This window comes from Actinia tenebrosa, unplaced genomic scaffold (assembly GCF_029948245.1).
Source record: "Actinia tenebrosa isolate PJP-AT-01 unplaced genomic scaffold, QUT_ActTen_1.0 PGA_scaffold2__45_contigs__length_23673736, whole genome shotgun sequence".
NCBI classification, from domain to species: domain Eukaryota; kingdom Metazoa; phylum Cnidaria; class Anthozoa; order Actiniaria; family Actiniidae; genus Actinia; species Actinia tenebrosa.
Window position 1 is genome coordinate 382,631 of NW_028292579.1, and position 15,155 is coordinate 397,785.

At 35.9% G+C, this 15,155-nt stretch overlaps 1 protein-coding gene across 1 annotated transcript; it reads right to left on the reverse strand.

The window, feature by feature from the left end:
• Window positions 1-4,831: 4,831 nt before the first annotated feature.
• LOC116292553 (pachytene checkpoint protein 2 homolog) lies at window positions 4,832-14,823 on the reverse strand. Its single transcript, XM_031699895.2, has 17 exons — window positions 14,624-14,823; window positions 14,005-14,170; window positions 13,752-13,872; window positions 13,336-13,391; window positions 12,486-12,526; window positions 12,003-12,052; window positions 11,581-11,653; window positions 11,023-11,086; window positions 10,387-10,473; window positions 9,771-9,877; window positions 9,467-9,535; window positions 8,374-8,458; window positions 7,631-7,671; window positions 6,558-6,575; window positions 6,172-6,225; window positions 5,647-5,716; window positions 4,832-5,521 (listed from the first exon to the last, which is right to left on the reverse strand). Exons 1-17 carry the CDS (start codon window positions 14,716-14,718, stop codon window positions 5,429-5,431), a joined length of 1,290 nt encoding a protein of 429 aa, XP_031555755.2. The 5' UTR covers window positions 14,719-14,823; the 3' UTR covers window positions 4,832-5,428.
• Window positions 14,824-15,155: the final 332 nt, after the last annotated feature.

Sequence of the window (15,155 nt, forward strand, 5' to 3'; positions counted from 1 at the left end):
AAGCCCAATGAGAAGAGAATCACTAAATATATTTAGAATCGAGCCTTGAATAAACAACTTCGCTTTTCTTTGCGTGTAAACTCCGTTGATTCTAGATTTCTTTTTTTTTTTCCTCGTTCTCTCTCTCTTTGTGTTCTTGTATTTTTACTGATTTCCAGTTTGCCGGTTCCTCCTCGTTTTACTAAATTGTTTTTCAGTCCTCTTCACTCAAACACCACTAAAAAGCTGTCGCGGTCGCCGAGACGGGCCTTCCACAAACTCTATCGATTTCTGAGGCTTTTATCGATTGACTTTGCATTTTTTATAAGTGTCTTCTTAAATAAATCATTATAACTTGCTTAAAAAAAAAAACTTTAGAGCCAATGTCAAAATTTACATTTGAAATTTGGGTAGTATTTAATAGTATTGAATAGGAAAAACAAAACTACTGTACTAAGAATCCTTTAATATTTTTCGGTTTTAATATTAGGTCAAAATGATAATAGCGATTTACTAGGTATTACAACTCGTGTAAATATAATATTTATCAAAAGAATAAAGTGTAAATAAAGATATGTTTGCATTTTTTATTCATTTTGGATATCCATTGAAGTGGGATTGATGTGGGTATCATTCAGCATTAGTTTAGGCCTTGGTGTAATGGCACCTATAATAGGTAATACATGTTAGCCAAAATGTGTTCAAATATTACTGATTTGTGTCAGAGAATATTGGGAAATTAATCGTTTTGAGAGGTACTCTGACATCTCATTTTGTGCTAGGAAACGTGATGTCCATTGTGCACTCAAGTCAGTTCTTCTTGTCAACTTGTCATCATCCCTCAGGCAACAGACGCCTCTTTCTGAGTGATTTCTTATATTTTTTTTATCGATCTTCTTACAATGTCGGCTTAATAAGGATATAAAATCTTAAAAATTCATTGCGTCTTATTAACGATAATTTTCCTATTATTATTCCTATTATTATCATCATCATCATCATCTTCATCCATCATCACCATCATCATCATCATGTATCATCACCCCACAATCATCATGTATCATCATCATCACCATCATCATCATCATCATCATCACCACCACCATCATCACCACCACCATCATCATCATCATGTATCATTACCATCGTCATCACCATCATCATCATGTATCATTACCATCGTCATCATCATCATGTATCATCATCATCATCATCACCATCAACATCCTTATCTACATCTACATTTTATTGTCAGCAGAACTATACATTAAGTTATCACGCTAACTATTGGAAAATTAAATAAATAGATAAATAATAAATAATAAAATATATAATATAGAGTATATAGAATAGCCTAGATCATAGACGAGACATGCCCCCCGCCACCCCGAGTCCCACGCCCGCGCAGACAGACTTTATGGTCTGTCTTAGTGCGCATGCCCGAAACCCGGAGCGACAGAGAAACATGTCCCATCCCCCAATCCAGGCCACTCCATATAGATATAAAATATAAATATGAAATTTATATAAAAAAATAAAAAATAAATAAATAAAAAAAAATCATCTAATTTCTAATGAATTCTGATAGTTTCACTTTAAAAGTGAAACTATCATCATCATCAGGGAAATACGTTTTTTATTGTGGGAGAGCCACTTAAATAATCTTAAAACATTTCTGAAAAAATAAATTCTTATAAAGCTATAAAAATTACACATATTTGGAAAAAGATCCGCAAGTTACGCTTTTATTTTTATGACTAAAAATACATTACTTTTACTGCCGCCTGCAAAAGACGAACCACAGGCAACCCATACTGGATCTTTTTCGCCCTTTCATTTTCCAACTTAACAAAGTCTTCTCAAATTTTTCTCAACGCGGTTATTTAGCGCATTATGAGAGGTGTTATTCATGTAATTTTTATTGAAATAGAAAAGCAAAAACATAGAAAAATATGGAAAAGTGTAAAAACAGTAGACCGCTGACTAGGTGACTGCAGACCAGAAACTTTTCTATGAAATAAAACAAAAGGTCCAAATATTTTTGGGTCAAGATTTAAAGCTAAGAAAGGAGTTTTTAATGCACATAGCGCTTTTTGAAAAAAGTCTTTAGTTTCTCTTCTATAAAGCGTTTTTTGGCGATCATTGGATTTTGGGATCCCTGTGGTAAAATAATAAATTTAGATATGGCTAGAAATCTGACTTTTCTTTACGATAAATAAATTTTATCAAAAATTTTGCGAAAAATAGTATGTACCTGAGGAAAACGTTTACGCCTTTGTTCTGTCAGGAACATAGAGCATTGCCTTTCACCGCCCTACCCCCGTTAGGTTTACAAAACTAGTTTGGCTTGTCACTCTCAAATGAAAATTAAGCTTATTTTACTATTTTCATCATTGAAACGGCCATGAAACTAATAAGCGCGGAATTTTACATGTTTTTATTAGGTGTGATACCAAGGTGAAAAGCACTCAATTATTTGCATACGCCCAGGTCGGCAGTTGCATATTTAAGCGAGAAAATCTTAGATTTTGCCTCATTTGCTAAGTTACGCCGTACCAGTCAGAGCAAGACGGATTTTGTCTTTGGTTTCACCGTGTCGTTCCCGAAGCGTACAGGCACGCCATGGTACACGGGACAAGCAGTTATCAAGGTGATTATTCTGGTCGTTTTATGTCGTTTATTTCAATTACGGACACCGTCAGGTTCTGTGTAGATTTATTCGGCCGTGTGTGTTTGATTCAGTCGAGCCACGTTTTTTTATTTTCACCATTAAAACAGAGCCATGAAACGAGTAAGCGTGGCATTTTAGCACGCTTTTTCAGGTGTGATAGTGACGGTGAGATAATAGGCAGATTAAGATTCCCGTTTTTCCTTCCCGCAAACGGCAAACATGACCACGTTTTCATCGTTTCCTTACATTTCACTTTACCTTTTGCAAACCTTCTCGACAAAGACAAGTATACTTTTGTTTATCTACTACTTGGAGATTTCTGCAATTCCTTTTCACTATTTTTAAAGAACTTTTTAATGGTCAACTGACGTTTCACGCTTCACGCTTGCCGTAAACGAGAATCTTATAAACTCTCTAACTTTAGGTTTCGGCCTCATTTGTTGCACCGTACCAGTCATTGTTAGGCGAATGTTTGACCTCGCCCACCTCCCCTTCGGCGACGTTTTCCTCAAAATAACAGTTCATTACCACGGCTTAATCATAGAGCCGCGACAATATTCATGTTCCCAAAGCGTAACTGCGCTTTAGTGGTGAATACATAGCTGTTTTGACTGTGAAAATTCCCTCTTTTCAATCAAAGTCTACCCATTCAAAAAAGCAAAAAGAGCGATATTTAGTAAAGAAATACTTCAAAACTAGGAAGTGTGTTTCATGATCAAAGCAATGGCCAAAAAAGGCTTTTAAGGAAATATGACGATGCTTTAAAAAAGAACCTTTCATTTTCAGGAATTTTCAGTTTCAAAAAATTATGGGATCCCTGTGGTGTACTATGAGTTCTGTACCAACATTGTAAAAATCGCTTTTTTCTATAAAACAAAATTAAAAAATAAATGCAACATTTTGCTCATTCACATACCATCTTAAGGAAAGATGTTATAAAACATCATTTATCGCAAAAAAAAAAAAAATTTCTGGTCCGTGAACATCTATTCTTTTACCACAGGGATCCCAAAATCCAATGATCGACAAAAAACGCTTTATAGAAAAATAACTAAAGACTTTTTTTTCAAAAAGCGCTATGTGTATTAAAAACTCCTTTCTTAGCTTTAAATCTTGGCCCAAAGAAATTGGAAATTTTTGCATTATTTCATAGAAAACGAGGCTTATGAAGTTGCGACCCCTAAAATCACGATTTTTCGAAGGTCCCAACTTAAAATCTCGGTTTTTTTGAGTAAAATATACGCGTATAGAAAGCTAAAGATGAGGGGTTTACGTTTCTAAAACTATCTTTTTCAGTTATATAAAAGCAATGGTGTTGTGAGTAAAGGAATATTCTAGTCTGCAGTCACCTAGTCAGCGGTCTACTGTTTTTACTTTTATTCTATGTTATTGCTTTTCTTTTTCTATACAACTTACATAAATAACACCTCTTATAATGCGCTAAATAACCACATTGGCAAAATTTTGGACAAGCTTTTAGAAGTTTCAAAATGAATGGGCGAACAATATCCAGTCTGGGTTGCCTGTGGTTTGTTTGTGAATTTAGCAAAAAATAAAATTTTACTACGGGGACCCCCTTTTTTCTCGGGTTTTGGGATCTGAAGTGATTCCCTGAAGTTTGTATTGGGGGTGGGGAGGGCTGGTGGATTCGCAGTGAAGTTTTAAAAAAAACACCAAGAATACAATACATCCTGCAACATCAAGAATACAATACATCCTGCAACACCAAGAATACAATACATCCTGCAACACCAAGAATACAATACATCCTACAACACCAAGAATACAATACATCCTGCAACACCAAGAATACAATACATCCTGCAACACCAAGAATACAATACATCCTGCAACACCAAGAATACAATACATCCTACAACACCAAGAATACAATACATCCTGTAACACCAAGAATACAATACATCCTACAACACCAAGAATACAATACATCCTGTAACACCAAGAATACAATACATCCTACAACACCAAGAATACAATACATCCTGCAACACCAAGAATACAATACATCCTGCAACACCAAGAATACAATACATCCTACAACACCAAGAATACAATACATCCTACAACACCAAGAATATCTGAAGAAGAGTACAAAACATCTTCAAGCACCAGTAAGTCAACTAAACCCAATCATATCTTTTATTTCAATATAAAGTAGGATATGTATACATATATATAATTGAATATTAGGTGTTAGAGTTTGACAATAGTAAACCATTTGCATTTTTATTCTCGTGAGAATTGAGTCATTATATAAAATCATAACAGGAAAAAAAAGATGTAAGCATGTAAACTCTGTGTCTCCAAGTTGCATGCTGAAATTTGTTTTTTTGCTGCCATCAATTAAAACTAATCAGTCGGTACCTTTCATATTTTTGACTAGCGGCAGCGAAGAACCAAATTTCAGCGTGCAACCCGGAGACACAGAGTTCACATAAATTGTCTATGAAAAGTGCAGTAATAGCTTTATGATAATGTTGTCACGTAACATTATCAATAGCTTGTCACTATAGCAACTGATAAGAATAAATTGTGTGTAATGTTTTCCCATTTCAGACCATGTGTCATTCCCTAGAGTATCATTTCTTTGTTTAACGGTTGCACATGAGAAGACCATTAATATGGATACAACTCAAACGAAGAATCTTATTCTCAAGAGAATAACACATGGTCTAAAATGGGAAACAATTAGGACCAGGCTAAAGAGGCGTATTGCGGATGTTAAGAAGAAATGTATTATTTGAAATAATTTTTCAATCAACAATTTAGTAGATTCTCTTTTTCAAGAAACTGTCTTTCTACTGTTCTCTCCAGTGCGTTTAGGAATTGTTCCAGTGTAAGAGTAGATGTCTAAGGCAAAACAGAATGTTCAAACAAGGTTAAAATCAACAGAATACTGGGAGGCCTGAGTTAAGGTGAGTGGGGGATCCAGGTTAATTGCAGTTAAGAGGGTTTGTATAATCTTAAGTCTTTACCTGCGAAAAGAGTGCATGAGCAAGGAATGGTATTTTTCGAAGTGTTCGTCCACTGAGACCTTGACTTTTCCTGAAAGTGAACAGTTGTAAAAGATAAAATGAATAATGGTCTTGAGTTTGTGTGATGAGAACCATAATCCAATCTTTCTTTCTTTTTTTTTTTTTGTCATTTTATACAATCAAAAGTTTCATTTTACTTGTAGTCAGGAATGGATTCAATGCAGAAATCATACATTTTCACAATTTTGATGCATCCCAGGACTCACTTCATTTTTTAAATATTGATAGTCACAAGCAACACAATGCTTTGGATCCAAAAGTTTCCCAGTACTCAAAACACTTGTGTTGACAAGAACTTTTTAAATATTGATTGACACCCACGACACAATGCTTTGGACCCAAATGTGTCCCAGGACTCACTTGACTTGTGTTGACAAGGGCTTCCTAAATTTTGAATGGCACCCACGACACAATTTAGCAGATACTTGGTCCCAGTGTAGGGGAGGACCCCCTTATTATGCTTACTTTGCAATTTCTTTCAATTCTAAACTCAAGTGTGTGGCATCATTATGTACAAATCTGGAAAAGAAAATGTTATTATGCAACGTTAAGACTGATGTTAGAGCAGAGCAGGAGCAGAAGTGGGACAGGTACACAGCAAGGCATATGCTATACCATCAAATAGCCGAAAGATGGTACAAATCCATGATGCAGACATGGTGACGGCAAGGTCAGAGCACTGCCAGATCAATCATATTGCACTGAGAGGTAAAAAATCTGCCAATCAAAATTTTAAAAAGCATCACGGTCATGCCAAGACATGCATTAGGCACTGAGCTTTTCACAATCATACATAAACTGCTCTATAGATAATAAACATGATAGACTTAGCAGCTAGAAGACACACTCACCTTAAGACTTCAAGCCCTCTGGTTTAATCACAAAGAAGGTGGTAAATGAAAGAGAAAGAAAGGAAAAAAGAATAGAAAGAAAATGAAAATCTTTGCTATAAATTGTTGAGCAGCATTTTTAGGCAGATAAGAGTGCAGGGCTCGAAATAGCGGCCTGCCAAATTTTAGGTTTGGCAGGCGCAAATAAATGATAAAATGACATGCAAAATTTACTGGAATGACCTCCTTTTACCATACTCCTTTACTATGGCAGGCTAATAAAAATTCCTATTTCGAGCCCTGGACTGCCTGAAAAGAAATTTTATAAGTCATTCAGTTAGTGAACAAAACAACCAGGACTCAGGCCTTCCAACATATCCCTAGCCATTTGTTCCTCACATGCTAGACTGTGCATAACATGTGCATAAAGAATTGCTTCTTGTGCTTCATAAAACATTCCAGTAAGTTATTTTTTTATTCAAAAAATTATCATGAGTACACAGAAAGCTCAAAACCGTTCTTGTATAGATTAGGAAATGCACTACATGAGAACGGCCATTATTATTATTATTGGATGAAGGCCAAAATGAAAGTATGTGATTCCATTATTATGGGTGGGCATAATTGATGATGATGATTTATGAATTTATATAACGCCCTTTCTATATGAATATAATCAAAGGCACTTTACATTGAGTTGTGAATGACTTGTTGCTTTTTGTGCAATTTACAAGCATGAGAGATGGTTAGTATGAAGTGTAGTCACTGAGGTAGGTCACTGCCGGGGTTTCTTTACGTCCTCAATGATTCTTTTACATCCCTCCGATGTTGGTTAGTAATGATGAGTGTGGAGAGACGGGACCGCCATTTAAAGTGGTCATCTGAACCACTTGAAAGTCTAACCATTTGCAGATATAATTACAAAGGCAGCAATTTCTCCTCAGTTATTTTAAGACCCTGAGTGTTGGTCCGGCTGAGACTTGAACCACGACCTCCCGCATGAAAGTCTGATGCTCAACCAACTGAGCCAACCGGTTTGGGCGTTGAGCTGTATAAAGTTAAACAAAAAACAAAAAACAAATACATGCACTAACCTCAAATCAATGATCTGCTGTGCCGGCGAAATAATTCCAGTCTACAGAAAGAAACAATGAAATCAGGTTATGGCATTTATATATGAAACTTTTAACTAAAACTTGTGTGCAATGGACTGTTTTGCAAGACATTTTCTCACGCGCTGATTGGTTATTTTTTATCATCAATAAGAGGACAGACAGATAAAGCTGACGTCAATGAGCGCACGCTCTTTCTGTTGGTTGTTTTGATTGCTAAAAATGAGAAGTTTTTATCGTTTTTGTTATTGTAAAAAAACAAATAGACATAATAAATTTAATAATAAATCTCGTCATCACATTGTCAAAGTAGCATACGTCATCAAGTCAGCTATGCCTTATGGATCCACACTACTTTGACAATGTGATGACACAATTTATCGTCAATAAGAGGACAGACACATAAAAAACTGATGTCTATTTGCTAAATTCATCAGGAAATTAGACTTGTCACTCTCAGTAGTAAAGACCTCTTTACCTTAGGCGTAACGTTTGCTCATTCCAGGCCAAGTGTCATTCCCTTGAGTATTATTTCTTTGTTTTAATGCAAATGAAAAAAAATCCTATTCTCACGGAATGAAAGTTGGTCTAGAATGGGCAAAACAAATACCCAATGTAAAGAGGTTTTTTCAGTGCCAAAATATTAATCAGCTCAATTTTGCATTGAATTTAAAATATTTATTATTATGTTAACACTCTTTCATCGATAATTATGATTAACTCACCCTCATGAGTTCATTCATACAAGAGTGATAAATTTTGTAACATGCGTTGACGGACGGAGGGCCAATGAAGTGTTTGATATCTGCCCTGGAAAACAAGTGATAACTTTATTAATAATAATGTAGTAATAAATTTATGTCCAGTGACAAATATTTCTCATGGTGTGGTGTTTCGTGATGGACATGAATTTACATCCAGTGACAAATATTTCTCATGGTGTGGTGTTTCATGATGGACATAAATTTATGTCTAGCGACAAATATTTCTCATGGTGTGGTGTTTTGTGATGGACATAAATTTATGTCCAGTAACAAATATTTCTTGTGGTGTGGTGTTTCATGATGGACATAAATTTATGTCAAGCAACAAATATTTCTCATGGTGTAGTGTTTTGTGATGGACATAAATTTATGTCCAGTAACAAATATTTCTCATGGTGTGGTGTTTCGTGATGGACATAAATTTACATCCAGTAACAAATATTTCTCATGGTGTGGTGTTTCGTGATGGACATAAATTTATGTCCTGTGACAAATATTTCTCATGGTGTGGTGTTTATGATGGACATAAATTTATGTCCAGTGACAAATATTTCTCATGGTGTGGTGTTTATGATGGACATAAATTTATGTCCAGCAACAAATATTTCTCATGTTGTAGCGTGTCATGATGGACATAAATTTATGTCGAGCCACAAATATTTCTCGTGGTGTAGCATTTCGTGATGGACGTAAATTCATGTTCAGAGATTGGTGTAGCATTTTATGATGGACATAAATTTATGTCGAGCCACAAATATTTCTCATGGTGTAGCATTTCGTGATTGACATAAATTCATGTCAATCAATGAAATTAAAATGCATCTCAAATATCCAGTATATATTTGAAACAGCCATGTTGTCATTGAGTTCATGAAACTGTACATCCCTAGTCACTTGTACTTTGAAATCCAACCAAATTGTACAAAAATGAACATTTTCATCATAAATAAGAGATAAGTGCAAAAGTACAAACAACTTTTAACTTGCTTGTTTATAATGAAGAATAAGAACCTTGACCAATCAGAAGCTATATACTGGTAATAATAATGAATACCTGTCGACAAATGCCAAGTCAATAGCACCTGTTACATTTGATGTGGTGAGAATGAGAACATTGGGATATCTGGAAAGAAAGGGTGAAAAGTGGCATAAATTGTAGCAGGGAATAGCCCACTCCTGAGATATGCTTCGCTTGTTATGCACAAGTTTAAATGTGAGGCTTTGTGCATAATGCTCAGTGATTCGTGACAGGAGAAAAGAATAAATTCAATATAGCATGTAGCCTTGTATTGAAACCTTACGGCACTGAGCTTTTCACAGTCATACGAAAACTGCACTATTTTGTACATGTGCGGTACCTCTTGATTTGATCTATCTGTGTTAATAATGCATTGACGACACGAATGGCATCAGAAGGTTCCTGTCCTTGCATGGCAGCTTTGCGAGCAGATGTCAAGCTTTCGACCTAATGGAAAAACTACTTTAGTAAAGGAGTACTTATTCTTAAACTATTTGAATTAGTTGTTAACGAGCAAACATAATGAATTTGATGAGTAGTTGTATGTGAGTAGAGTTGTTTGTTGGTTCTCTCCTGTGCTTCAAGGGTTTTTCTCCGGGGTTCTCCGGTTTTCCTCCCTCCACAAAAAAGAACTCCTAAATTTCATTTGGAATTCAGTGGAAGAAGAGCCACTCTGAGGAACTACTGTTAATAATAATTATTAATCATTATAAATTATAGTTATTGCAAAGGAATGAACACAGGGAACATTGAGAAAAACCCTTAGAATACCTGGGGGGGGGGGGTGGGGGTAAAAAATAGGTTTCTTACTCATGATGTAAGATACCAAGACCTTCATTAAGGTGATCCAGGGCTACACTGATATAGAGGCAATCAATCTCGTGACTAACTACACCATATACTCCCACAAGAATCTCACTAATCAACTCATAAACATAGGCAGGGTGACTACATACTTCGTCAATCAGGACACAAACCAAAGCATCTTTGTCGTCGATTAATTCCTGGATCTTTTGAAACATCTTCATGACGAGCTTCCCACTCTGCGGAAAGATCATATCGGGTATCATTTGAGAGGCGATAATAGGGAAGAAGAGAGTTTATTTAGATAATAAGAATACATGTACTATGACCAAGTTAAATCAAGGTAAAACATTCTCTTTATTTAAGTGTCTAGTCATTCTAGCACTTTCACACTAATTGGGGACACTTTTCACTCACACGCACTACCACTACATTTAATATTCTTATGCACACAATGCTCAACTCACATGTTGATTTTTTCGGAGGGAGGAAACCGGAGAACCTGGGGAAACCTTGTGGCATAGCATAGAAGAGACAATAAATAAGATAAACTCAATTTACATATAATGGTGTCCACGGGGCTCAAATTATTAACCCAAACCTTCGGAACCACAGTCACTGTGGTGAAAGACAACACGTTACTAGCAGCATATGTGACCTTAGTGCTATACCCATGAAGCAAGGGCAAATATTGTTCAAAATAAATGATGTTTATTGCTTTTGACAATGACATGTATTGCATATTCTGCATTTTTTATTCTAAATGTGATGATTGCTCTAAACCATACCTCTGAAAACCACTTGGAGAAGAGGCTATGACTATTGATTTCTATGAGTTGACCATAAGTGTACCTAAAAACAAAAGGAAAAGGGTTAATTTCACAATCTGCTATTATAATATTTCTATATTTACGTTGCCACTTGCACAAGTTTTGCATTGCAAGTGAATATAGACCTCTTTGGCCTGGACGTAATGTTTTCCCATTTCAGACCACGTGTCATTCTCTTGAGAATTAGATTCTTTGTTTGAGTTGTATCCATATTCATGTGTCTTCTCATGCACAACTGTTAAACAAAGATGATACTCTAGGGAATGACACGTGGTCTGAAATGAGAAAACATTATGCCCAAGCCGAGGAGGTCTATTGATTTCATAGCCTAAACTTATTGACTCGCTAGTGGTATGTCCAATAGTTTGATTGACAGTGAGACTGAGACCCAGACATAACTGAGAACTCTAGAAATTTTCCAGTCATCTGGTTTAGTATGTACCTTATAAAAGTGAGTAGATGTCATTGTAAGTAAAACGGCAGCTTAGTGTCATGACACTCTATGTATGGACTCACCTATCTGATAGACGTATAGATAGTTTCTGTGCTAAGGCCTTGCAGAGGGATGTCTTGCCTGTACCTGGAGGCCCTAGAAAAAAAACAAAAACATTACTTTAAAACTCTTTTTTTTGAAATAGTTGCTCATGATCAACAAAACTAATCTGCATTTCCTAAATCATTTTTAATGATTTATGACCTCATAGAGCAGTTCCAAAAAATCATCTGAGCAAAGGAATGTAAGACTGACATTTTTTGTCCCCAAATTCAGTGCCATTATCCCACACAGCACTAGTCTACCCCATGGCCATTTTTGTGTTGTCACGCAATGGAGCAAGCATTGCATGTTGACACAAAAATGACTGTAGGGAGACTAATACAACATGAGTTTGTTGCAGTTTCCCCTTTGAATTTTGGAAAAGTGAGTAACACAAACTAACCATGAAGAAGGACCACCCTGTTCCAAGTGATGATATTACTGCACACCCCTCTGGTAAAGAAAAAAAACGAAAAACCTGTAATGTACCTTAAAATCATAATTATAAGTCTTGTATCATGATTCTCCTATTACATGGCACTTGTGAGCCGACATACAGGTTCATATTGGTGGCTCTCTCCAAATCAAACTTATAGGGGAATAATTTGCAATACTTAGGCCAAACCAAAAAAAGTGTGTTTCTTGTTGCGTGACTGACCCTATAATTTTCTTGCTGATTTTTGCCGACCCCAATATTTTTTTCATTCCCAAATGCACCACAGGGTTCCCAGTAAGCTTATTTCCACTGTTGTATCAGTAAAAAATCAGACTTACCAACCCCAATTATTTTTCTCATGCAACACAAAACACACTTATTTTTTTGTTTAACCTTATATAAATATTATTGTTGGTGCCACTGGTTTTATAATAGTGACACACAACTAACCTGTCGGAAAAAAGTAGTGTCGTACTGGCATAGTTGATTAGCTGAGGATGAAAAGAAATTGAACAATTTAATATAAATATAAATCATCGAACATGCGTTTGCCAACTTGCCAACGTTAAAATCACTTTAAGAAATATCTAACCATATATTAAGACTACATTAAAGTAGTATGTGATTTACCAAACTTATTACTTGACACTTAAGCTCAAGACTTCAAAACATGAACTTTTTATACGCCATAACTCACAAAACAACTTATAAACCAGTACCTATAAACCAGTGATATGGTCCGTGGGCGAATTGACTGTAATTCAACAAGTGAGAGGCATTATATTTGAGTTGTCTAAACCCAAGAGTGTCCGGACAAATTTAAAAAAAAAATTAGACATTTCTTCAATAAGTAGGCTCAGTCAGCTATTATTTATGTGTATGTAATGAAATGTGTTTGGTTAGATGCCTGTCCAAGGCACATCATTTACCAGTCAAGTGGTCATCTTTACTGTACATTTGTCCAATGACTGGCACTTATTTGTAGCCTTGCTTCTAGAAAAATAACTTTATTTTTTTCCGGTCCGGTATCCTAAAAAATCATGCATTCTGATTGGCTGTTTGAGTGGACGGTATTTTGTAAGTATCTGCTCTTTGTAAGTATCCCTCGGTCTTGAAAACGGACCTCGGTCCGTAGATTCAAGACACCTTAGGCACAGTTTTTCCCTATCCGGACCTCCTAGCCGGTTAAATACCATATATATCTTTCATTTAGGTATGGGATAGGTTGATGTATGAGAGTCGTGCAGTATCAATAGTGTACCAAGGGACTATAATTTCAATTTCCATACTAAATACTGACCTGTGCTTTGACATCAGAATCAAATACCAGGCTGTCCCAAAGACCATTAAATTCAGCTGAAACAAATCATGTAACATTTAGCTGATTTGTTCGAATCATTAGACATGGACTAACTTGGATCAGGCTGAGGTTATTTCAGGGTTTGATCTGTGAGTTAGCCATGCCCTGACTTAGATCAGCCCGGAGGTTGTTTCAGGGTTCAATCTGTGAGTTAGCCATGCCCTGACTTAGATCAGCCCAGAGGTTGTTTCAGGGTTCAATCTGTGAGTTAGCCATGCCCTGACTTAGATCAGCCCAGAGGTTGTTTCAGGGTTCATTCTGTGAGTTAGCCGTGCCCTGACTTAGATCAGCCCAGAGGTTGTTTCAGGGTTCAATAAAATTGTCATTTGGTTGCCATGGAAGCAAGACAGATTTACCTGACGGCAGCAGCCAGTGACTAGCTGCTGATATTTCTTCTTCCAGCTCTTCACTCGCTGGTCCATCTTCATGGAGTTGGAAAACATGGATGGCAAGTTTACAGTTCTGAAGATCAATTGCCTGGTGAAAGAGTTTCAGAGTGTCATAAAACTGAAACTACTTTATGACTGTTTGTACTGACTGTTTGATCACCGAATTGAACTGTAAAATGGAATATTGCATGTCTATGTCTTAACATCAATCCCTATTCACCTTTTTGTCCCTGACAACTAGTTCAGTATCGCTGACAGTAATTGTCTTCACATGTTCTGTGAGGAAGTCATCTTGAAACTGAGTAAAAGTTGCATCTCCATAACATATTCCAACGCACACCAAGAACTGGTGGACATATTCACGGATAGTGTTGGGTAAAGCAGTGCTGAAAACAGTGAGGCAAAATGTAGATGACATTAAAAGTAAAAACTTTTATCTCTATTCACAGTTTGCTGGCACAAGTTACAATTTTAACCCAAGATTAACACCACATCTCAAAGAGTACTTCTCTCACGGTTTAAATTACAAAAATAATTTATCAACTTTTCGATTAGAGGATACCCTGCTTGACAGAGATTTCTTATTTCCCCCTCTCTTAAGAAATCTCTGCCAAGCTGGCCGGAGTAATTAGAGGATGGATTGAAAGCTGATTCTATAGCTTCCTGTCGTCTTCTTTTAACTACTAAACAGAAATATTTATAATCAGAAAAACTAACGCAGATAGATTTTGACGTTTCGATAATTGTACCATGAGTAAATTAAGTAGCTCTACTTAAGATCAGAATGTTTCGATTAACGATCAAAATTGTACTAAGATTGTACAATTTTAAGAGCTCACCTAGAAGAATTTTGACAAACTTCAATGTGATAACTTAACACATCGGGCACCGGAAGAGCTTCAGAAAGCTTCCCAACTTCTTCCATATTTTCCATACGACACAGCAAATGTGTTTCCTAAGTATGAATCATCTTTAAAACTGTAAAAAATGAGGGATTGTAAACTTTTCAACAAGAAATTTGAATTTTTTGTTTTAAAAATTTGCGCCAGAAAAGCTTACGTGCCTGCGATAAATGAGAGCGGCTTCTATTTTCAATAATATGCGCAATGGTTTCTGAGCATATTCTACAGGGAGCCCAACATTGGTGAATAATATAAAGAACGATAAATTAGCTTCTGTAAATCTTTTAACGGCATTTATAAAATCTATAGATCTCTTTAGGCTCGTATCATTCATTATCTTAAACTAAAACTTATGTGAACTATATTATTGTTTTTCTTCGATTATCTAATTTTGGCTAAAGCAAGGGCTTCCTGTGAGATTTTCTTACTCAGAGGGCTTGGGAACTACATATTTTTCCGCCATATTTTT

Coding starts and splice junctions, on each gene's coding strand:
- LOC116292553 (XM_031699895.2), bottom strand. CDS start 14,718: ATGGAAAATATGGAAGAAGTTGGGAAGCTTTCTGAAGCTCTTCCGGTG. Junction 14,171..14,623: donor GTTTGTCAAAATTCTTCTAG/GTGAGCTCTTAA, acceptor CACTGTTTTCAG/CACTGCTTTACCCAACACTA. Junction 13,873..14,004: donor TAGTTGTCAGGGACAAAAAG/GTGAATAGGGAT, acceptor CTCTTTCACCAG/GCAATTGATCTTCAGAACTG.